At 42.7% G+C, this 24517-nt stretch overlaps 1 protein-coding gene across 10 annotated transcripts in view; it reads right to left on the reverse strand.

Annotated features, from left to right (window-relative positions):
- Positions 1–2442: 2442 nt before the first annotated feature.
- The window catches only part of TRPM3 (transient receptor potential cation channel subfamily M member 3), a 563637-nt gene continuing 541562 nt past the window's right edge, over positions 2443–24517 (reverse strand). For 6 of the 10 annotated variants that reach the window (XM_032164271.2, XM_032164269.2, XM_032164268.2 and 3 more), the window contains 4 exons: positions 20803–20953; positions 20487–20686; positions 17190–17322; positions 2443–4740 (listed from right to left, as the gene is read on the reverse strand). In XM_032164271.2, the coding sequence (XP_032020162.1) occupies positions 3288–4740; positions 17190–17322; positions 20487–20686; positions 20803–20953 (1937 nt within the window). In that variant the 3' untranslated portion in view covers positions 2443–3287. Of the gene's footprint in view, positions 4741–17189; positions 17323–20486; positions 20687–20802; positions 20954–24227; positions 24276–24517 lie in introns of all 10 variants that reach the window. The other 4 variants (XM_032164279.2, XM_032164276.2, XM_032164283.2 and 1 more) reach the window with 2 other exon arrangements.

Raw genomic sequence — 24517 nt, forward strand, 5'->3', positions numbered from 1 at the left:
AATCATTACATATAGTAGTATATAAAAATTGGCACCTTTGAAGCAGGTGATTAAACCAAAGTTATTACTTCCTTGAGCTCTCTATGACTTTATTTACTGTCCTCAGTAACTTGCTGCTCTTAAACTGCTTAATTCACAAAGACAGGTAATTAACGTCCCCTCGATCAGGGATGTGGTGGAATCAATGGGCTGAGCATAAGCTGACTGCACAAAGCCACAGAATCAATGCCACATCGGTGCACAGAGAACCCGGAAATGGAAGGAAATGGACTGAAAAATAACACACATATATGTGCACAGGAAGGAAATGGCTCATGGAAGTTACACAGTTTGTGTCTACAGTCATTTAAGTTTGGCTTATATATTTCACACGTTTCACAAACGTTAGAACTTAATTTTCATGCACAACAAAAGAATCAGGTAATTGCACGATCAGGACTGTTGACTATTTAGTTTCCCAGTTCCTATACTTTTCTCTCTGAAATCACGATGAATGGAAACACTTGCGCTCAAAATTTCTTTCCCTCACTTCCAATATGGCCCAGAATGAGGCCTTGGAGGTGTTTGATGTCAATGAATAGTGTTTTCACCTCCTTCTTGGATTCCTCTATAGACCCTTCAGGGAGCCTTCAGCATTGTGATTGTGCTTGATACTTAAAATCATCAACATGTTAGGATGTAAGTGCATTAAATTGGCAACATCTAATTTAAAGAACAAAAATAAAAAATCTTGGTTCAAACTCTGGTGCTGAGATTTGGCCTTCCTGAGAATCACAGAGAGATGGTCTCAAATGTAAAGTGCCTATTACAACTGTATTAACTATGAGCAAACATGGTTCCTTTTCCTCATTATCAATCAATATGGGAACCAGGAGCTCATCAACCCTTTCAAGTTATATTGCAACTTTGCATGTATGTACATTTTTTTTTTTTTCTTTCTGGAGAGAGAGCCTAGAGTTATCATCAGATCCTCATAGGAATTCATGACTCAAGGAAGTTTAACACAACCGATTTATTCTCAGACCCAGTGCATGTTTGCTGAGAGGGAAATAGCCAGTGTGGGGCCCAATAAAATGTTAAGTGTTTCTAGAACAGCTGTAAATAAGGGAGTCTGGGTGTTTGTTACCAATTCACCTAAATGCCAAGGAGTGAAAAAGGAATAGTTTAATTCTTTACATATGTGACCTCATCACACTTTTTATACCTGAAATGTTTATTCAGAAGAGTTTTTATTTTGTTTTTTATCTTATATTTAAAGACCATGTATTTACTTGATTTCACAAAATGAAGTAAAACTTGGTGTTTTCAATTACAATTAAACAAAAGAAACAGGTAGTATCTCAGGCCAGGAACAATAGGTTGTTTTCCTTAAAGGCTTTATTCTTTTTTAAACATTAATGAGCCAAATAGGAATCCAAAGATTTGGGGTCAAGATTTCTTTGTCCCACTTCCAATCCAGATTCTGATCTAGAAGATGATGCCTCTACTTTAGAGTCTGTAACACTAGCTGGTTTAAAGTTGCGTGTCTATTCAGATTGTACTTGGTGTAAAAACTTTGTTTAGGAAAAGCCAGAATAAATAAGATGTCCTGATAGTGAGTGATTTCAGACAAAAAAGGGCAGGAGGCAAGCAGTGAGTCATTTTGACAACTCTAGTTTGATATGAGGAAAAGTCATAGGAATTTTAAAAAATCGTAATTTCAACATTTGGTCTAATAGTATAATGAGCTCTTTCAATGGAACTTCTTGTATATTAAAAAAAAAATCTGGATTATACTTCAAGGTGATAGAAAAGTCCAAGCCTCTTAAGAAAGCTCTTTATGTCCATCTATTTTATGTATAAATATGTGTCTCTGCATAAATGCATATACATTTGTATAAGTGGCATATACTATAGAACTCTTTATATGGTTTATTTGCTTTCTATTTTGGTCTACTGTATCTTTTTTTATAGCTCTGTCTATAAGAAAAATATTCATGGTATGCTTGCAACTGATGGCTTTGGGTTGATACCAAACTCCCAGTCAAATCTAGGGTTATTTATAGTTTTGAAACTTCCTTAAAAAGTACTTTGGAACATTTCCATAGAAAAGATACCAGCCCTTGAAAAACTCCAATTAAATTTATGCTGAGCTCAGATTAGATGGCAAAACTCTAGGTATGAAAATATCCACATATAACCATATATTCATATACAAAATGGTCATGTGATGAGTGGTGTGAAAAATTGGCAGTTACGTCTTGGAGGTGTTCAGGAGGACGTGGTAGAGCCATGCAAATGATGACGGTCACACAGCAGCACAACACACGACATAAACGGTGAGAACAGAACAGCCCACATGGCAATTTCAGGCTAGTTCTGTCCACCGTGTTTTTTTTTTTTTTTAAGTTCAATATTACATATTCAGTGAATGAATTCATTGATGACAGGTGAGATACAAAATAAATTAAAAAATATAAAATTATTTAATTACATTCATCCTGAGCTTGCTTGACTAGACTTGAACGCCCACTGTATATAATAAATCACTTGACTTTTGTTTTTTTAACATCAACTCTTCTTTCATTTCGATTGCAATACAAAAAGGCATTTCTGTTCCCTTATTTTCTTCAAAAAAGGATAAACAGTTGTGGCACCAGAAGTGAATAGATAAGAGACAGGTGAACTATGACTGTTACCTTGTTTTTTCTTTATAATGATCAATTACAGAAGTGTTGGCATGAGAAGGATGTGGGACGTTAGGTAGAACTGCTTGCTGCCGGCTTATACTGAATAAAGAGGATGCTCTTCATCAGTCACCAGTGATGGAGCCAATGTGAAAAGAAAACAGAATGGAAGTTTAGAATATCTCATTGTGTACGCTGGCTATTTTATTTTATTTCGCAATTTAGCCCTGCATCCTATAACTCTTGATAATGGTTAGAAATCAACAGATGCCTCCTGGCATGGAGCGTGCTCGAAGCCCCTTGTTTCCCCTGCTCTCATGGCTTTCTGCTGTGACTGCGGATACACATTCATCTCTAACCCTTCCTTCTCCCTCTCTTTCCCCTCCCTGCCCAGTAAGTGTGAACATGCCTTAAATCTCCTGTGTCTGGCACTGGGTCAGATCAAGTGCTTTCTTGATCTGTGGCCCAGAAGTTACCTTTGAGTTAACACCTCCCAAAGCATTGCTTGTTTTGCTCAGCTAAGAATAAAGCAGGTATGATTCAAGGAAGGGGGAAAAACTGGAGTTGGAGAGAATTTTAGGGCTGGATTCTTGAGCCTCCTGTGACGGATATTAAGAAGGTTTAGTTGTGCTTGCTTTCAAAGCTTTGGAAAGCCGATGTTCTGGACAGTCTCCTCATGGACAGGCTGTCCCCTCGGCCCTCCGGCTTGGAGGACTTGCTTCTCTGGAAGGGATTTCGCAGGCTTGCTGTGTTCCGCTGCCTGTCGAGTTTGTCACTGATGGAGAAGCTCTTCCTGGTGTGTGCATATGGCACGCTTGGCTCCTCTGCCGAGTAGCTGTTGGCGCGCTCTATCTTGGGAACAGTGATGTTGTTGGACAGGGTTCTGTCTGAGTTATCACCCTCCTGGGAGGATATTGCAATGGTGGCTCTGCGGCCTTTGGCCTCATTCTCCTCACTGTCAGAGCTGGGGTGACTCAGTTCTGCTTCTCTCTCTGGATGGCAGCAAGTTAAGTCCTCCACTTTGTCTCCAAGACCTCCAGGGAAGGCAGCTCTGTCCGCAATTGCTTGAGGGGCGTTGACACACCTTGTGTCAATACAGTCTGTAATACTTGTGTATTCTGCTGTTTTCACAGGCACCCCGAAGTTGGCATAATAGCTCCTTGAGGGGGAAAACATAAAGCTATGAGACTTCACGATGGGAGCCTCTTCTAGAAGAAAGGGTGTGGTGGCTAGGTAGCGGCTGCTTTTGGAACGCTCAATGGTGTGGTACATCGGAGGCTCTGAGTCCCAGGGGTTTTGGCATTCTGGGAGGTGGGTATAGTCTGAAGAAAAAGATCTAGTGTCCATGGAGGTGATGTCCTCGAAATCAATGCTCCGGCTTGGAGGTCTGTCTGTGGGTGCAAGGGTTGCATAGGCACTACTTGAAGGGGCTGTGGAAGGTAGTGGAGTTGAAAAGCTTGGCTCGCCCAGCCCAAGGATGTTCACGGAATTGTCCAGAGGCTCTATATCACAGTGGAGCTCATCCATAGCAGAGACATAGATGTCTATACATGATGATGGTCTTCTGGAATCAGGAACAATGGCCAAGGTGTTGGCAGGGGCTGCAGGAGCTTTGGGTTCTTTTGCTACAGAGTGGGAACTAGTAGCCCGGTGTAGACTCAGGGACCTTTCTTTAAAAATACTTTCCAACTTTTCTATCCCACCTTTGTCTTTCATATTGACTGAATAGAAAGAATGGCTTCGCATACGGGGCATTAAGGTTGGAGAAGTTGGGGACATGGTCTCCTCACCTGCAGGGTCTATACTCTCTTGGAGCTTGAAGGTGTTCCCTTCCTGGCTGTTGAAGCTGCTCTGACGGACAATGTAGGCTGCGTCCGTGCAGTCTGATGAGGTCCTCGAGCGGATTTTGTTGGACTCGGCCCGCTCCAGACCTGTCAGGCGCTCCAGGGCCGTGGCCATGCGCCCGATGAGGTCTTCCAGCTGCGCCAGCCGGATGTCCACGGTCTGGAGTGAAGCCTTCATGGAGTGCTCTCTCTCGTTGACTTCCTCCAGCCGCATAGACATGTTCTCTACCCTGTGCGAGGAAGAGAGAGTGAAAGTCACTCGGCCTGGTTCCTCTGCTGGGGCTTTAGAGAGCAAGGATAAAGGGGATCACAGCTGTGCCTGACCTAGGTACCTTCAATGCTGTCTTCCCAGAGGGAAGACAGGTTACAGGTGTCGAGAGGGGTTGGGAAGGAGAGAATGACATTGATGCTGTGACAGAATCACAGAATTCAAATCTTTTTGAGCTAGAAGAGGCTTTAGAGATTATCTAATCCAGTAATTTTTTTTTTTTTAGCTGTCAATCCCCCTTTCTCTCAATTAAATGGAATGCACAATCCTGATAAATAGGCACTAAAATGGAACAGTTCTTATTGAAGTAGAGTGGGGCCAAGTCCACCATGGCCTAGCTATGGCTTGGGGCAGAGTGTGATGACCTGACTAAGCATCCAGTTGTTGGTTTCTCAGGGTCACCCACAAAATGAGAATGTTGCATTTTGAGGATTTTACTCAGAATTTTGCAATGAAATTTTAGAATCTAGCTATTTTTATTGCAAAACACATGTAAAATGTGTATTCCATGGATGGGGGTTATTTTTATTTTGCATTTGTACAATAATTTTTGTTGTTATTCATGATAATCTTTTTAGAAGGTTGTGTCTCTAAAGGAATTAATGTGGCCCAATTACTGAGGCATCCAGGATTGATCTAATCTAATCCAATCCTTTCATTCATAAAGGAAAAGCAAAAATCAAGAATTTAACCAAGATTGCATAAAGCAATTTGTTGTAAACACTAGAATATCTGTCAATAAGTCAATTCTTCTACTCCTCTCTCTGTCTCTCCCTCTCTGGTTAGCTGATCAGAGATGCCTTATATTACAGTTATTGCTAGAACTCTCTATCCTCCCATTGGAAATTCTTTTCTTTTTAAAATTAAATTAAATTAGCTTTTTTTAAGAGATGGGGCTCTCACTTTGTTGCCCAGGCTGGTCTCAAACTCCTGGGCTCAAGTGATCCTCCTGCCTTGGCCTCCCAAAGTGCTGGGATTACAGGTGTGAGCCACCACACCCTGCCTTTTGTTAGTTTGTTTGAGACAAGGTCTCACTCTGTTACTTAGGCTGAAGTGCAATGGTGATCATTGCTCACTGCAGCCTCAACCTCCCAGACTCAAGTGATCCTCCTGGCTCAGCCTCTCTAGTAGCTGGGACTATAGGTGGATACTACCATGCTAGCTGTTTTTTAGATTTTTTGTAGAGACACAGGGGCTTGCTGTGTTGCCCAGGCTTGTCTTGAACTCCTGGGCTCAAGTGCTTCTCGTGCCTCAGCCTCCCAAAGTGCTGGGATCACAGGTGTGAAACCTGGAAATTCTTACGGGCATGGTTTATCTCATATTCCTGTTTTCATTTCTATGTGGCCAACTAATACCTGCCAGGTGTCAACAAATGGGTCAATGACATTTATGAACTTGATTTCAATTGTCACTCAGTCTGCCTGGCCATTTATTTAAGACAGAGGCCACATATTAAAAATAAAATCATACCTTATTTTTCACTTGCTCAAATTAACTTGGAAAGGACAAACCAAAGCCAAGTTACAATTTGAGCTCACACTTTCACTTTTAAATGTCCAAAGACAAACCTTTTGGTGAATTTAAATGAGACCCATGCACAACTTTGCTGGAGAGGACTAAAGTTCCTTTTTCCAATCCTTCCAATATGCAAAGTAAATCATTTGACTGCTGATTCTTAAGGCACTTGCTGCAGGAAGACCGTGGCTACAGAATATGCCTCACAGTGAATGTGGGAATTAGGCTGGGTCCCTGCAGTGTGTGGGGGTGGTGGTGAGGTTTTAATGACAGCAACACTTCTATTAGGGAAGCACATACACTTCAATGCCAGAAGCAGGTTATATAATACAAGAGGCATGTGGATCTCTGGGAGACCTATAGGCTTCTTAAAAACCTCCTCTCCTGCTGGCCAGGAGCGTGGGGGTGTGACTCCCCTGCCTTGGGGCACATTTCTACCTCTCTCAGGACCCCCCACCCCCACTCTGCTTTTATCTTTCAGCTTCCCTTCACCCAGCCAAAGGTCCCAGCCTGTCCTCAAGAGCCCTGCTCATCTTTTTTTTTTTTTGCTCCCTCCTGCTGCCCTATAACCAACCCAATGCATCTCAGGGGCCAGGCACACTCTGCCACCATGCCCAGATGTATTCCCAGAAGACTTGTACATTGAGCTATTCTGTATCTGGCAAACTCAACGCCATGTACTCAGCTGACACAGCTAATTCAGAAGGAAAATACAGCTTTTCCCTCTTTCACTTCATTTTGTCATATAAACATAGCCCAAGAAACAAAATGACTTACAATAACAAGTTTGTGTGTATCATAGACTTGCAATTAGTTTTTCACTATCTAGTCTATGGAGTTTGATTTTGCAAGTACTGTTGTTAAATTTTTTACAATGCAATCTGTTATATTTATTTATTTATGTTTGAGACAAGATTTCACTCTGTCACCCAGGCTGGAAGGCAGTGGTGCAAACATGGCTCACTGCAACCTCGACCTCCTGGGCTCAAGTGATCCTCCTGCTTCAGACTCCCAAGTAGCTGGGACTGTAGGTGAGCACCACCATGCCCAGCTAATTTTTTGAAACATTTTTTATAGAGCTGGGGTCCACTGTATCCCTCAGGCTGGTCTTGACCTCTTGGGCTCAAGCAATCCTCCCACCTCGGCCTCCCAAAATGCTGGTATTACAGGCATGAGCCACTGCACCTGGCCAATAAACTTTGTTAAATGTATAAAAATACTTGTTCATTGAAGTCCAGAGGAGGATAGATCATGCATTTCTGTAGCACAAGATGTTTTGCTTAACATACTTTAGGTATGGGTCTCACTAGCTCTCTAGTGCTAGGAGAGTAATAAGAGGCGGGGTAGTTTTATTTCTCCTTCTCCCTTTCTCTCTCGAGCCCAGTGTGTACAAGGTTGGTACTGACAGAGATGAAGTTGCTGTTTTGACCTAACTGCAGTCACTGGTCTGAGTGCTGTGAAGTATCTCCTTGCCATGGCCTGTGCTGTGGGGTCCTCTCTGTCCACATCCCATCCCTGATCTTTACCCCAGGATCCAACACTATAGAGAAAATTTGTAGGTGAGAGGCAGAACTGATGCACCAACAACACGTAACAGAAGAGTCAGGACCTAAAAAGCTGTGTGTCCCTATAGCCCCAGATACTCAAGATGCTGAGGTGGAAGGATGGCTTGAGCCCTGGAGTTTGAGGGTGCAGTGAGCTATGACTGTGCCGCAGCACTACAGACAGCCTGGGCAACATAGGGAGATCCTGCCTCCTGTTATTTAGTATTTTTATTTTATTTTTTCCTGAGACAGGGTCTCACTCTGTCACCCAGGCTCTCACTCTGTCACCCAGGCTGGCGTGCAGTGGCACAATCATGGTTCACTGTAGTCTTGACCTCCTGGGGCTCAGGCAGTCCTCCACTGTAGCCTCCTGAGTAACTGGAACCACAGGCATGTACCATGACACCAAGCTAATTTTTGTACTTTTTGTAGAGACAGGGTTTTGCCATGTTGCCCAGGCTGGTCTCAAACTCCCGATCTCATGTGATTGATCAGCCGCCTCAGCCTCCCAAAGTGCTGGGATTTTCTTTTTTTTCTTTTTTTTTTTTTTCTGAGACGGAGTCTCGCTCTGTCGCCCAGGCTGGAGCGCAGTGGCGCGATCTCGGCTCACTGCAAGCTCCGCCTCCCGGGTTCACGCCATTCTCCTGCCTCAGCCTCTCCGAGTAGCTGGGACTACAGGCGCCCGCCACCACGCCCGGCTAATTTTTTTTGTATTTTTAGTAGAGACGGGGTTTCACCGTGGTCTCGATCTCCTGACCTCGTGATCCGCCTGCCTGGGCCTCCCAAAGTGCTGGGATAACAAGCGTGAGCCACCGCGCCCGGCCTAGTGCTGGGATTTTCACAGGTAGGCGCCACTGCACTCAGCACTGGTCCAGAATCAGGACCTGATTGCCTGGACGTAGGCAGTAAACCGGACACAGAAATTGAGTAGCCCAAGGAGATGAGAGGAAAGCAGAGGAGGTTCAGGAGGAAGAGTCTCTTCAGGGAAAGAGAGAAGGTACATGGTGAAAGCCCCAAGACTGAAGAAGGATGGCTGCAGGGCATGGAACCAGGGGAGGGAGGACTGTTGGAACAGGGCCAAGCAACTATTCTTGTCAAACCTTAACTCTCCTATGGGCTTTGAGATGGGCTGAAATGTAAGACTTGACTAAAACAATAATGGACTGTTTTCTCCATTTTCTCCCAGAATTCTGGGTGTGTTTAGCAAACCAACCATTTAAATGTATGATCACTTAGGTCATGGACCCAGCTGATAGGGGTTTAATATAGGGGCTATAAAAGAAATAAAAAGTCCTAGAGTCAAGGTTACCTATGTTTGTTTCATAACTAGACTGGTTCCTTTAATCGTTTTTTTTTTTTTTTAGAGACGGAGTTTCGCTCTGGTTTCCCAGGCTGGAGTGGAGTGGTGCGATCTCGGCTCACCACAACCTCTGCCTCCTGGGTTCAAGCAGTTCTCCTGCCTCAGTCTCCTGAGTAGCTGGGATTAAAGGCATGCATCACCGTGCCTGGCTAATTTTGTATTTTTAGTAGAGATGGGGTTTCTCCATGTTGGTCAGGCTGGCCTTGAACTCCTGACCTCAGGTGGTCCGCCCGCCTCGGCCTCCCAAAGTGCTGGGATTACAGGCATGAGCCACTGCACCTGGCCTTCCTTTAATCTTTAAAAAAATTTTTTTTGAGGCTGGGTACAGTGGCTCACACCTGTAATCCCAAGACTTTGGGAGGCCGAGGCAGATGGATCACTTGAGCCCAGGAGTTTCAGACCAGCCTAGGCAACATGAGGAGACACAGTTCCTACAAAAATAAAAAATTAGCTGGGTGTGCTGGTACATGCCTGTGGTCCCAGCTACTCAGAAGGCTGAGGTAGGAGGATCACTTGAGCCCAGGAGACTGAGGCTGTGGTGAGCCCAGATGGCGCCATTGTACTCCAGCCTGGGTGATATAGTGAGACCCTATCTCAAACAAAACAAACAAAGTTCAATGTAAATGGGCAGGTGTCACAGATATAAACAGGCCTGAGGTATATACCAAGAGTTTTGAGTCATGATTGTAGTCACTGAGAACTGATTCTGATCAAAGAATTTGTGGGATAAAAATGGAGATATATATGGATGATAAAAAATTTATGGATAATTTAAGGAGACAGACTCCTAAATTGACTAAGAAAAAAAGAGGCACTGCAGAGAGGAAGAGATGCTATGAGAGGAACTGTTTATTGAAATTTCCCTCTTTCATATCTCCAGATCTCCAATGGCTCATTTCTGAGTAACTCAAGTGGTGATCAGAGCAGGGACACAACGGGGTGCTGGAAAGCTATTGGGTGACCCATGAGAGAAGGCCCAATAGGTGGGTGCAAAACCCCAGCTAAGATGATGACTAGCCTCTTCAGACAGTGAGATGAGGAAAACAGCATTCAAAAGAAGATTCTGGTGGCAGAGAACATTTTGGCTTCCACGTGCAATTTCTTAAGAATTGTTATGCTATTTTATGGAACTTTATCTTCTTTTCTGATAACCTCAAAATGTGGTGAAAGGAAATGTGGTAAAATAACAGAGTATTGGCAGGCCATGCCTATTCTAAATTTCAGACATTCCCTGAGTGCTGGCAGTGGGGTGCATGTAGGATGAGGGCAAAAGCAATCCCGTATTGCATGAACTCAATCCTGTTGGAAAAGGGTACACAGGTTTCAAATCAAAGGCAATGATGCAGAATAGCTAAAGGAAACTCTTGCTTATCCACAGACTGATATCTAATCTATGAATTATTAAGTCCTTTGGGGTCACCTACACTTCCCTTTGGGTTAATTATCCTTCTCATTAACTCGGGAGAAAAAGAGAAACAAGTTTAAACTTAGTTAATGGAGAGACCAAAGATCAGCTTTGGAAAAAGATACAGTGGGAGGTGGATGAAGCTCAGCTTTTTGGCTTACACTGATTAAAAAAAAATTACTTATGAATTTTATATATCCTAAGTCATTTCTCTGCCATTGTTATGAAAAATTATAAGTTGAACATACTACTTTTTCTGACTTTTTTTTTACTTAATTTTGTGGGTACATAGTAGGTGTATATGTTTATGGAGTACATGAGATGTTTTGACACAGGCAAGCAATGTGAAATAAGCACATCATGGAGAATGAGGTAACTATCCTCTCATTTATCCTTTGAGTTACAAACAATCCAATTACATTCTTTATTTAAAAATATACAATGAAGTTATTACTGACTATAGTCACCCTATTGTGCTATCAAACAGCAGATCTTATTCATTCTTTCTAATTTTTTTTTTGTACCCATTAACCATTCTCATCCCCTCTCCAGTCCCCGACTACCCTTCCCAGCCTCTGGTAACCATCCTTCTATTCTTTATGTCCATGAGCTTAATTGATTTGATTTTTAGATCCCACAAATAAGTGAGAACATGTAATGTTTGTCTTTATGTGCCTGGCTTTGAATATACTAGTAATAGCCATGTTTCTATCACTTTTTTGGATCTAGGTAAAATGAAAAAGGGCAAAAAACTTACTGCCTTGGGGAAGAATACTAGATTAAAAGATGACACTAGGAATACTGCTAAATCCTTGCATTTGCTTAAATGTTGCCATCAAGGAGAAAATTCAAACCTCAAACTTCCGAAGGTGAAGCCTGGCAGGTGGGGTGATGGTGGATGATCTGGATGCTTTCATCAAGAGTCTGGGAATTAAATGCCTATAGGCAGGCAGATGAAGTGTGTAGGTAACGCAGGCAGGATGTCAGACGATCAAGGCAGGGACTCACTCTGTGGCAGTGGAGAGCATGCCAAGTCCAAAGACATATTCAGGATGAATTTTAACAGTCACTGCAAGTCCAGCAAAACAGCCCTGTGTGGGCAGATGCCACCCACAAGCCACTGTTTTTTGAAGTATGCTTTCAATGGGTTAAAGGAACCCGAAAAGAACTCCCTACTGTGATCACCAGAAAATGTAGGTAACCCTTAAGAACCAATGGAAAATAAAAAGAAATGCCAGGAAATTAGAGATAGAAAAAAACTTTTCCTGATATTTAAAATTCCTAGATTCTAAAAATTATGTAAATTTGACACAAATTCTGGGCAGCATTATAAAATGGCTCAGTAGTAGGTAATTAAACAGATGGTATTTTTTGATTGCTTAAAAAAGATAAGGTTAACAGGAGACTGCATGAGATCATTATTAATCTTGCCCCTTTTCTGATAATCAAGACCAATATATTGATATAGATGCACAATATCTGTGATGTACACTGTGGTTTTAGCCAGGAGATTGACATGCGGGGCCACCTAGAGAAATGTGAATACTTAGCTGGCTAATTAACCAAAGGAGAGATGGTAGAGCAATGAGCTGATGTCATGAAAGACATTTTCTGGAGTCATGCAGTGGTCCTCTGACTTGGTTCACCTGATCTGTGCTTGTGAACATTTTGGTGAACTATGTCTAAGATATAGTAAGTGTGGTTATCAAACAAAAGATGGCCTAAAATGCATAGGATGAAAAAATTAATATACTAGGTGAAAAAATCAGGATCCAAAATTACTTGAGGTGCTGAAATAATGAACTAAACGGGGGAAAAAAAAGAAAAATTTTATAGTAATGAATACTAAGTCTTGATTCTAGGTTAGAACAAACATTTCACAAGAAGAAGTTTGAGGATATTGAATCAGTTCATGTAAAAAAGCCCTGGTTTAATTCATTGAAAGCATACTCTGAACCAAAGATGTGACTTGGTTGCTAAGACTAGTAATATAATCTTATAGCACACCTAATGTGTAGGTCAAACAATAATAATAATCACCATTTATTGAAAGCATAATACCTCATATATGCCTCTCAATAACTTTTAATACTCTATAGTTAGGTCTTAATACTCCATTTTATGAACGGGGACACAGGTTAAGAGGAGTTAAGTAAATTGCTCAAGAGGAGTTAAGTAAATTGCTCAAGGTCACATAGCTAGTTATTGCAGAATTAGTATTAAAATTTTGTTATACTATATTATGCACATTATACTGTGTTCTTTCTGTTATACCATGGAGAGAACTCCTTGTCCTACTCTATATGTACTAGTCCAGTACATAGTAGGTGCTCAAAAAAAGTAAATGAATGGATAAAGGAATTAAATCTAGGCTCTAACAACACAGGTAACTAAGTTTAACTTAGGCACCACGTTTAAAGGATGTTGACAATTTAAAGTGCATACTGAGAAAGTGAGCAGGGTAGTAGATGATCTGCTGGAAAGCAGGATAAGCAATTAAATGATCTTGGGATATCTACTTTGGAAAAGACAGCACAGTGGGGAGATGACAATGATCTTCACATATGCAAAATATTATTTCAGAGAGAAAAGAATTTTAATTTTCTTTCCTTTTTTTTTTTTTTTTTTTGAGGCGGAGTCTTGCTCTGTCGCCCAGGCTAGAGTGCAGTGGTGTGATCTCTGCTCACTGCAGCCTCCACCTCCCGGGTACAAGCGATTTTCCTGCCTTAGCTCCCACAAGTAGCTGGGATTACAGGTGCCTGCCACCACGCCCGACTAATTTTTGTGTTTTTAGTAGAGACGGGGTTTCACTGTGGTGGCCAGGCTAGTTTCGAACACCTGAACTCAGGTAATCTGCCCACCTCAGCCTCCCAAAGTGCTGGGGTTACAGGTGTGAACCACTGCACCTGGCCTTAATTTTCAGAGAGAAAAGTCTTTTCCTGTATTCATTCCTAAGACTGGTAGCATAGGCAATTTGTTCTCTTTTCCAGGAGGTGTTCAAATCAAGGTTGGGTGTAACCAGAGAAGGCATTCTTTCAAAGTAGAGTTCCTATATCCCCTCCTCCTACTCAGGCCTTGCCCATGCCAGTTGCTCAGAACATGTTTGTTAAGTCGACATTGATCAGGTGTGTGGAGGAAACAACTGCTTTGGGTACAAGCAGTCTGTACTCAGTGACTTCCAGAACATTTTCCAAATGTAAGATGCCAGGATTTTATATGCTCCACAGTGAATAATTCAGCACCATCCTCTCCCAAGTTTGGACTTATAGCTGTCCATTGGTTTTCATCAGTGGTTATTAAAGTATGGTTCCCAGACAAGCAGCATCAACATTAACATCAGTATCATCTGGAAACATTTTAGAAGTGTAATTTTCAGGCCTTACTGCAGATCTAGTGAATCAGAAACTCTAGGGGTAGGAAGGGGGGTACCCAGCAACCTGTGTTGTAACAAGCCCTCCAGATGATTTTGAGACCTGTTAAAGATTGAGGACCACTGGGTTGGATGTTTGTGGTCATCCCTGCTGGGATGCACACAAGAACTCAATGAGGCTGCATGTTTCCTGAGGACTGAGGCCTGCCTTGTGGATCCTTGGTGCGTGGCTTATTGCCTGGCAATGGTGAAAGCCTGGTATTCACATGTTGAAACAGAACTGAACTCATGAAAAGGTAGTGAGCACAACATTTGATGGAACAGGCTTCAAGAATTGGTTATCTTCAGCCAAGAGTCCACAGCCCCTCATAAAAAAAAAATTAATTAATAAATTAAAAAAAAAGCCAGTCACCAATGTTGCATAATAGATGAAAAGCTTGGTTGTTTGAGTATAATTATCATTAGTTAGATACTGTCCCAAATAAAGCAGAGGGCATTGGTTACTCTACTGGTGCATTATATTCTAGAATTGTATTGCTCTAGATGCATCAGGGTCATTGCTATATAAAAGGGAAAGACAAGGATTTTTCAGAATCAGGTTCCTATGAGGTGTTAGTGATCTCCTGAATATTGTATTTAGCTCTTTACATACCACTGTGATGCAAAAGTGTGATTGAATAATGATCCATTTAAATGGATAATTATGGGGGTATCTTTGTATTTCTAAGAAGACTCACGCAAATACAACGTGTATAAATAACTTGTGTTTTAAGGGCAGTGGCAGGAGGAGGAGTAAGAATCTCACTCTGTAAAGAAACTCCTTTTCCTAAGTCTTTTAGTAGGACAAAAAGGCAGCTCTTAATGTTGTTGATTTCAAATCTCTGTTATTGGGGTTATCTAATGTGAATGTAAAATTATATAACATTCTACACACTGTATAGAATATACACAGCTAATTTACATAAATTTAACCATATATGCCTTTCCAAATGTGTGTATATGTCTTTATCCCTTTCTCTCACTCAATCAAATGTAAATAGGACAGGTGATTTCACCTGCCACTCCACTCAGAAAGGACATGTTCTGGAAGATGTTTGAGATTGGTAATATGGATCTACTCTTCCCTTGGTTAATCTCTGTTCCCTTGTGCATCCCATGGTGTTTCTGTTTTGTGAGTGCAATTTCAGTGTTGAGAGACATTATCTTTGGTTCACTTACAAATGCAAAAAAAAAAAAAAACCCAACAACAACAATGACAACAACAGCATTAAAATTCCAAAACCCACACAAACAGAAGCAGCAGAATGAAGCCTGGCTTAGGTTTGTTTCTCTGGCACCTGGGCTTGGTCTTGAGGTCATCTTGGTCTTTCAGGCCCCTGTTACTCCAGAAGGTCAGTCTAATGCCTAGGACACAGGGAAGGTGGGTCTACCTTCTGTCCTGGACTTCTGGGAGTTGCTCACCTTGGCCATCCTCTTTGAGGATGGAGCTCTGTAATCACCCAGAAAGGAACAGGGCCTTGGGGAAGGAGTATTCTTAAAGGGTTTGCAGGCATGGGACCAGAGGCTCAAGTGGATGTACTATAGTTTCTTTTTGTTTCTTTTCAGAAAGAATTAGTGAAATGGTCACAATTTATTCACATGTGCTGGTGCCTGCACTTCTTCATTCTAGTTCCTCAGGGAGGCAAAGCCTTCCTTGCATCTTAACACTCTTTTTTCCCTACCTCTCTTTCCCCCCAGGTCTATGGCTTTTCTGAATTTAAAAAGCATTTCAAAGGCCTGTAGACAAATGCTTTGTAAACATATCTGAGCAATGGGTAATGTGTCCACATAGAACAATTTCCGGGGAACCACATGGTTATATGTCCGTTAATAAATAGCTTTCTCAAGGCCTCAAAATGAGAAATATCTTCAGACTTTTAGTTTCTTCTTCTGTTTGCCAGAAAATTGCTTTACATTATATCATCATAAAATGGTCTATTTTGCAGCAACAGAGGTGTATAAAATCTGTGCATGGCTTTAAACTTTATTAGTATTGGCTGAGTACCGATGGATACTATCACTCAATGGCATATGTGTATATACCTACTTATATAGACTGAATTCTTCAAAGAAATAAAGGGCCAGGGACAAAATATACCATTTGGGTAATTCCTACAGAGCCACTAGAGAAGTCTGAAGTGGATGAGCAGACAAAATGTCATTTCATAAAAACTGGAGGTGACTGCCTTGAATCTTAAAAGCCTGAGTCATACTGACTAAAGTCGTCAATATGTTAGGCCTTTCTACACTATTTCTAATTTGCTTCTGCCATCTTTATATTGCAAATGGTTAAAATTTAAAGTTACACCTATGTTTTGTAATATTCTGGGTTTCCTTTGGAACAGTGGTTCCCAAATGCTACGTTCTGAATGTGCCAGCCTGGAATGAAGTTTCTATTAGTCTACAGCAAAATAAGAAAAATAAGAAAATGTAAGTGTATTTTCATAAAGCTAGACTTACTAGGTTTAAATAATTCTCTTTATTTGAAGATCTGGTACTCTCTCTCTCTCTCTCTCTGTTTTTAATACCCTGAGGTGTATCCTTCAGACTGAAGATTTTTCTTATAGCCCTGCTGGCTATACTATTTGGCCAATGATATCTAAATGTATATAACCATTCGGTAGAAAAATCTGCTTTTTTTTTTTTTTTTGCTTTCATCTTGTTCTATAAAAAGGAAAAAACAATTCTGGGGAAAAATCCTAATTAGCTAATTTACAACTCTGTTACTGTCATTTATTCAGAAGGTGTTGGGCACCCATATAAGGCAGGCACTAGGGCTGTTCAACTCCTTTGGAAAAGACATTCAATAGTCTACACAAAACATAAACTAATGGAGAGCATAGAGTCAGGTTGAGTCTCATTTGGTTTTTGTCTGGATCAGAACTTCCCAATTTCTGATCTGAGCCAGCAACCTCAGGCCTGTCCTGTACTCAAAATTCTCTTCTGTCTGGGAGGACAGCTGCTACTGCTTGCTAGAGAAGTTTAGGATCTGTAAGTCTGGGATTTTGATCTATAGATACTTTGGGCAATGTTCTGTTCTCTCATAAGCTCCATGATTTCTCAGACAATAAAAACAAACACAAAAGATCTCTGTTTTGTGACTGTATGAATAAATTCGATGGATAAAGCATGCCTTGGCACAACACATCTGCGGGAGGCATGTGTCCACAGAACACACCTTTCTGAAGTCACCCGTATCCTCTCATCATTAGACGAGTTGAACCGATCATCCTTTTCTCTGAAGTATTCTTCTATGCATTGCTCTTCAAAGTCATGTACTTTCTTGAGCTCATCATCGGTTATGAAGAGTTCTGTGGAAAAAAAAAAAAAAGCCATGAGGGAGAGAAGTAAAAGTGATGGCATCTGATTTGTGGGCCTAGTGACATTCCCAGTATAAATCTAGGTAGGAAAAGGGGCCTAGATTCCTTGCTAAGTCTCAAATGAAATCCAAATCCAATTAGCCAACTTGCATCACTGTCTTCTTTCTGAACATGAAATTTATTATGGGTCTCTGAAATTCACCTGAGCATAGCTGGTTTACTGCAGGAGCTGGGTAGAATTAGGCACGTTGTGAGGCCAGGGAAAAAGCTAAATCAACGAAAGGGAAGCTATTCAGAGCATAGAGTATCTTAAAAGCTCAAAAACTTCTGGGCTGGGGGGTGTGGCAGAGAGACATTGTTGACTGGCCTTACTAAAAGCCCTTTTGCAACCTCATTCTCCTTTTTCCCTTTCCTGCTACTGAGCTTAGAAACCCAGCACAAACATTTCCAGTTTCCCTTGAAGCTAGCAGCAACCACGAGGACCCAGTTTGGGCCAAGAAACAAAAGAAGTCTGCTGCAGGGAGGAGTGGTGTCTTGGGAAGAGGTTTTACTTTCCTGATAAAATATAGACATGTGGTTGCTTCTTTCTACGGTTTTTCACCATCTCCTCTTTTTCCTGCCTGGAACATGAATGTGATGACTGGAGGTGAGGCATCTATTTTGTGGCCATGAAACAAGAAAGCACAAAAGGAATAGCTGAGCCTAAAAAATAGAAGGAATCTGGATCTTTGACTTCAGTGAGCCATTGTTGAGCTCTGGGCTCTTCACTTTTTGTTAAGTGAGAAAAAGCCTTATTTATTTGCGTTATTGTTAGCCTGGTTCCTGTTAATAGAAAGTAAATGGATTCATAACTGATATAGCAGTAGAAAGAGCCTAGTGGAAAATTGAAACTTTAAGTGGTTTACGAATCAGGGTTGGGGGAGAGAACTGCTTTGCCAATTCTTAAATGGGACAAGTCACTCTTCTAATCCCATGCCCTCGAGATGTGATAGGGATTGTCCCAAATATTTGGAGTCCTGGATTTTGGACCCTCAGGGATTTAGTTTGCTGAGGTGGCTCTTGCTTGCTTTGAGACATTAGCCTGAATTTGCCTGGGGCATGGAAAGTATGAATGTAAAAGCAGGTGAGAGAAAAGAAAATACCAGAAATCAGACTGCTCTTGTCAAATATGGGAGGCTTCCTGAGGTGAGGAAGACCTGTATCACAGGGGACACTTGAGATTCACTCATGAAATTACACAGAGCATTAGTCTGGAGGGAGGGGAATGAAAACAGGCAGTTTAGAGAGGCCCTCAAAGCACAGACGATTGCTATTGCTGCTATGCTATTGCTATATTTGAGACTCAAAGGAGTATATTTAACACTTATTCTTCTGGCACTTCATTTAACTTCTTTGGCTATATGTAATGCCTTTTTAACAAAAATAAAATACTATTTTTTAAAACTCCATTAACACGTCAAATTTTAACAATAAAACTTAAATTTTACATTTCAGAGTGTTTTGTCTGAGCCTCTGCCAGAACTTGGCAGTGCCCTGGGTTCTTTTAATTAAGCCTACAGATGGATAGTGAAAAGTTCAGTTTCCCCGACTGATTCGTGTAATGCAGGGCCCTTGTCTCTGACCCTCACCATTTTCCACCCAGCCACAGCACTAAAATCTTTCTTCTCTGAGAAAGCGGGCATGGCTGTTCCTCCCTTCTGAGCATCCAGTGACCTGGCAATGCTTTCGTTGCTACCATTGGTGATAACAAGAAGAAAACCCTGAACAGCAGCTGCATGGAGCTGGCTCCCATCTAGCCCAGTGTCTGGCTTGTTCAGGTTCTCTGGCCTTCTGTGAGGGGGTGGGCACTGGAAAGGAAATGGATCTCTGGACTGTCCTACTTCCTGCATTGTATTTACAAACACTCCCTTCCTAAGCTCTCTGGATAAGTGAGGTTCCTCTTCTACCACAAATGATTCATGCTTTATTGTAAATTATTTTGGGACTCTGAGCTAGCTCTCAGCATGTTATCCACTGCAGGCTATCATTCATTAGAGCATCCCGCTGCCCCTGATTTTGTATCCCATGCTCCTCCACATTGGCTAGAGTTCCTGAGTCGAGAAGCTTAGGGTTTATTTCATAGGTCATCCACCCCGATCCCTCCAACTTTTCTCTTTGCTTAAATTTGTGTTTCAGATGGAAACAGTGAATTCTGGAATTCCCAGGTCTCTCTAATTTAAATGTCTAAAAAGAACTTGGGCACTGCAAGGTCAGAGAGGGTGTTAAGAGCTTCAGATTTAGAGAAGCTGTTGACCAAATCATTTTGGTTTCAAACCTTAGATATCCTGGTGACCACACAGAGGGAGGTAGACTCCTGGGCTATAATCCCAGAGGCTCTTGTTCAGTAGATTTGATGTAGGTGGCCTGTTTGACACACTTTGAGAAACCGTAGGAGCTTGCTGGTATGGGACTGGATTCCCAGTGGTTCTTAATGGAGCGTGGTACCCAAGGGGTATTTAGGAATCTGCGGGAGTCACTAGTATTTAATGTGTGGAGGCTGGATATGCCAAACCTCCTGCAGTGTGTGGCACAATCCTACACAACAAGGAATTGTTCCACCTCAATGCTAATAGAACCTCCTTTTAGAAACACTGGGCTGGAAGGTGGATGGTGAAGGGTCTTCTGTTTTGTCTTCCGAGTAACAGAAAGCAGGGCTGGTCTTCTCATGAGGCAATCTAGGCACAGCCCCTAAGGTTTAGGAAAATGTTTAAGATCAGAAAAAATTATAGGTCCAGAAATTATTGCTTAAATTATATATAATGTAGCCTTGGGTGGCATATTAATATGGTTGATGTATTTTGAGATGAGATCTCTGGAAAGCAAGAAACTTAGAACTTATGAAGGTACTAAAATAGCCCTGCTGGAGACTGATTGTATCTCTCTAAGAAAGACATGAGGCTAAGAGTGCTCAGTTTCAGCCTCTACCATCTTCCTTCTGACATTATTTCTCATTCAAGTCAACTCCCTCATCCCCCAATACTCTCCAAGCCTTTAGAGCTGTCTGCAGCCTGCTAGAGGCAGGAGGAACTAGGTGGGCACGCGATTCTGCATGATTGCCTATAGGAAGTGGTAGGGATTTCTGATTTGTGGCGACTGGGCTGTCGCTAGAAGCTTACTCAGGCCGTAGTCCCTTTCATCCGGGTCGCTCTCGTGTTTCCTCCATCGGCAGCACAGGTGCTGGAATATCATGGTCATGTGGCTGAAGATGATCAGTGGTGGGGGCAGAACTGGCCTTTCATGGAAAGTCATGATGAGCTGATACCTCTGAAACTTCCACACTTGGTTGGATATCGATTTCACTTCAAAAAATGTATTGCTAAAATAGAGACCAAAGAGAATCAAGTGAGAAAAACCCACTGTATTCTGAAGCATCGACTCCCCTTCGCCCTTGCTGTCCTCATCCATCCCAAGTGCTCTGAACGACCCACTTACTTAAAGACAGCAATGAGGAGGTTGACCAGCAAGATGTTTGCCACTAAGAGGTAGCAGGCCATGATAGCTGGCACGATCCAAGCTCCTGTCTTGCAGGGAGGCAGCTGGATTATTTTACCATCCTCTCGGGTCTCATTCTGTCCACAGGGAGCTGGAGGGAGCAACACACACAAGAAATGAGAAACTGCCTATTTGAGTTAGAAAAAAAAAAAAAAAAGATTTGTATGAGGGTTTTAGATGGAAGAAATATATAGCCATCTCAAACAGAAAAAAGTTCCAAACAAGCCAAAATTGAAAAATGAGAGCTTCATGAATATCTCGAGGGTCTGCTACGCTGGCGGTGGGGGGCCTCGGTTCCACAGTCTCCCCAAGTTATCACCTGACCAGAAGACGGGGGTGGAGCCACCTGCTTGCTCACCCTGCCGCTAGGTGAGGTGAGGCCCCTACACTGGGTGAGGGGCACTTGGTGCTCCTTCTGAAGCCTGGTGAGAACTTTTCTTGGGTGTGCCCAGGGAGAAGAGAGTCCCACCACTGGCAAGTTACTTTCAAAATGTGCTGTAGAGGCTGTCAGCCCGACAGCTGTAAGAGCAGCAGCATCTCGGGACTATTGATCGGAAATTAACACCAGGGCGGCCGTTAATTGCTGCACGAAACAACCTGGGAGCTCCAGCTAACGATTTGCTGTCTCAGTACAGAAGGAACAACACAGGGCAGTGCCTTGGGAAGTATTTAGTGGGCTTGTCGCTCTCTGCTCCTGATGGATGGGATTTCATTAGGAGGGCAATGAGGGGTGATGGGCCGCGATCATGGAGCTCACAGCCACACCCGTTCTTCCAGCAGCATTTCCATTCCAAAAGTGTGCTTTTCAGGGCACAGGAAACAAAACCTAACCGCAGTGGATAAATGGGCAAATGGGGGAAAAAAAAGCCTGGAGGTGGGGGTGAGGAGGAAGGTGATATGTGGGATTGGCTGAGTGTGAGTAATGTGCTAATGAGGCGTGCTTGGAATTTCCGGGTAAATGCAAGAAAGAAAAAAATCCCTGACAAAGCTTCCTAGTGCTGCACAGACAATGTGGCTCGGGAAGCCAGATGATGCCGTGAGGTGCCAGGCATGGGTGAGGTAGCCCTCTCCAGCCCCCTATAATGGCTTTAGAACAAGGCTCTTTGCATCTACCTGTAAAAGGGGGTTGGGGGGAGTGGGAGGAGCACCAAGAGGTCTCAGCAGTTGCCACAGGCTGCTTTTGATGATCGGCCAGGAAGATTTGAAAAGTTGACCCAGAATCTACTCGGCTGGAGTACTTGGCAAGAGGCGTCCATTCCTTTCTCAAGAGTTTCCGTTGCTAGGTTGCACATTCTACAGTGATTCTCAACCCTGGCTGCCCTGGGGATCACCTGGGGAGCTCTAAAAAATACCAATGCCCAGCTTGGCTCCAGACAATTGAATCAGAATCCCTGAGGGTGCCCCACGCATCAGCATTTCTTTTAAAACTTTCTAGGTAATTCTCAATTGCCATGAAAGTTGAGTCCACTGGGCTAGAATTAGGCTGGAAAAATTATGTAATTTTTGATATGCTCTGAGGCCCAAAATGCATCTTCTCAGCCTATGAGGATTTTAATAACATTAGGACACCAAGACCTGGTTTTTATGGCCAAGAAAAGAGGACCAAAGTGCTTCCTTTATTTCTGCCTGCCAAGATGATTTGATGCAGAATCAGGCATTTTTGAAGAGCAAGAATCTTTTTTTATAATTGCAGTTGTGGCACTAAACACCCAAGACAGCCCTGTAAGAGGTCCTGATCATTTCCACCCTTAGAAGGAAAACTCAGCAACGAAGGCCCCCTGGCTTCAGCATGAAGTCAAACTCTGAGAGTGCCTGGCCCTGGGCCATGTCTTGCCACCTCTCACCTCTCCCTCTGAGCACAAACTGGACTGAGTTTCCTGCAGTTCCTAGAAATGCCATGCGCTCTCTTACTTCTTGATTTTGAGCCATGCTGCTGCTTGGCTTCTAAAAGACCCCTCTGCTACCTTGCTCTCATTCCCATGCTTCACCTGGGTGAATCCTGCTTACTCTTTAGTGCTCACCTGGCTTTCCAAAGCCCACCCAACTCCCTTGCTGTCCCATCCAGCAAGGACTTGGGTAGGTATCTTCCTTACAATCCCAGAGCACCCTCTGCCTGCCCTTTTGGGGGTCTCTCACACTGTATCACCATTGCCAGTTTACTCGTCTGTATTCCACATGAGATTCCTGGTGGAAGGTTGCTCCTCAAGATTTCCCATCATCTGGCTCAGTGCATACACATAGCACATCCACATGCACCTGTACGGGACGAATGTTGCATAAATACAGGAGATCATGGGGACACGATCTTGTTGTTGGACACTAATAGACATTTCCCACACCTCCGCAGGCCTACTTGTGATGCACAGTCCTAGCTCTGAGGGGTCATTAGCTCCTTTCTTAGGTTCTTTCCAGAAATCCTGCCCTCAGCTTGGCAAGGAATCTTTACACTCAACCTGACTTCAGCGTCTTTGCTACCCACTTGGCCACAGGCCTCATGGAACCATTGCTTTGTTTTTCTCTCCTCTGCGAAGCTTCTTGCACCTACTCTACCCACTTCCTCCCAGCCTAACAGTCTGGTAGGCTGGTCACTCCTCTATTCTGCCCTTTCCTCTGGCTTCTGCTCAGATCTCTGTGTAGACGCCAACAAAGAGCAGAAATAACTGCTTGGGGTTAAGTTAGAGAACTTACATGATTTTTACAAATGTGGTCCCTGATCTCCATTTCTTGACTCTTCTAAGAGAATATGGAATAAACTTGTGAGAGGCAGAGCTCATTTATCTTGCTCTTTTTGACCCTATATTGAGGGAAGGCCATGAAGACACTTCCTCCACTTGGCCCCTGTGCCCAGCTGAGAGAGGAAACAAGGAAGAGTAGGTGCTTGCTTGTTTCAAGTGGTCCATGTGCATTTCCATGGACTTTCAGAAAGTGCCATCAACATATTTCCAGGTCTCTGCTTGGTTCCTCAAAGGCCCTCACTAATTAAAATATTGGACCAGCTTAATATCTTTTTTTTTTTTAACATTATGTACCTTCCTGAGAAACTTAATATCTTTATTGAAGATTTGATTTGTTTGGCGCTGGGAGCCTCCTGCCAATCTTTTGGGTATTAATTTATTCCAGCCTCCCCCACCTTTTACTCATCCTGCTTTAACAGAGGTAGTATTAATTTAGTGGTTAGGAACATGTATTATGTTCAAACCCCGACTCTGGCTGAGTGCAGTGGCTCATGCCTGTAATCCCAGCACTTTGGGAGGCCGAGGTGGGTGGATCACCTGAGGTCAGGAGTTCGAGACCAGCCTGGTCAACATGGCAAAACTCTGTCTCTATTAAAAATACAAAAAGTAGTCAGGCATGGTGGCACACACCTGTAGTCACAGCTACTTGGGAGGCTGAGGCAGGAGAATTGCTTGAACCTGGAACACAGATGTTGCAGTGAGCTGAGATTATGTCACTGGACTCCAGCCTGGGTGACACAGCAAGACCTTGTCTCAAAAACAAAAAAACCCCCCCAAACCCTGACTGCCATTTTCAAATGATCTGACTTTAGCTTTGTCCATAAACTTTAGCTTCTTCATCTGTAAAATGGGAGTAATAATGGTATATTACTGTTAAGTAATGTACTGTCAAGATCATTACACAAGATAATGCATGCAAA

Source organism: Hylobates moloch, unplaced genomic scaffold (assembly GCF_009828535.3).
Source record: "Hylobates moloch isolate HMO894 unplaced genomic scaffold, HMol_V3 SCAFFOLD_10, whole genome shotgun sequence".
Lineage (NCBI taxonomy): Eukaryota > Metazoa > Chordata > Mammalia > Primates > Hylobatidae > Hylobates > Hylobates moloch.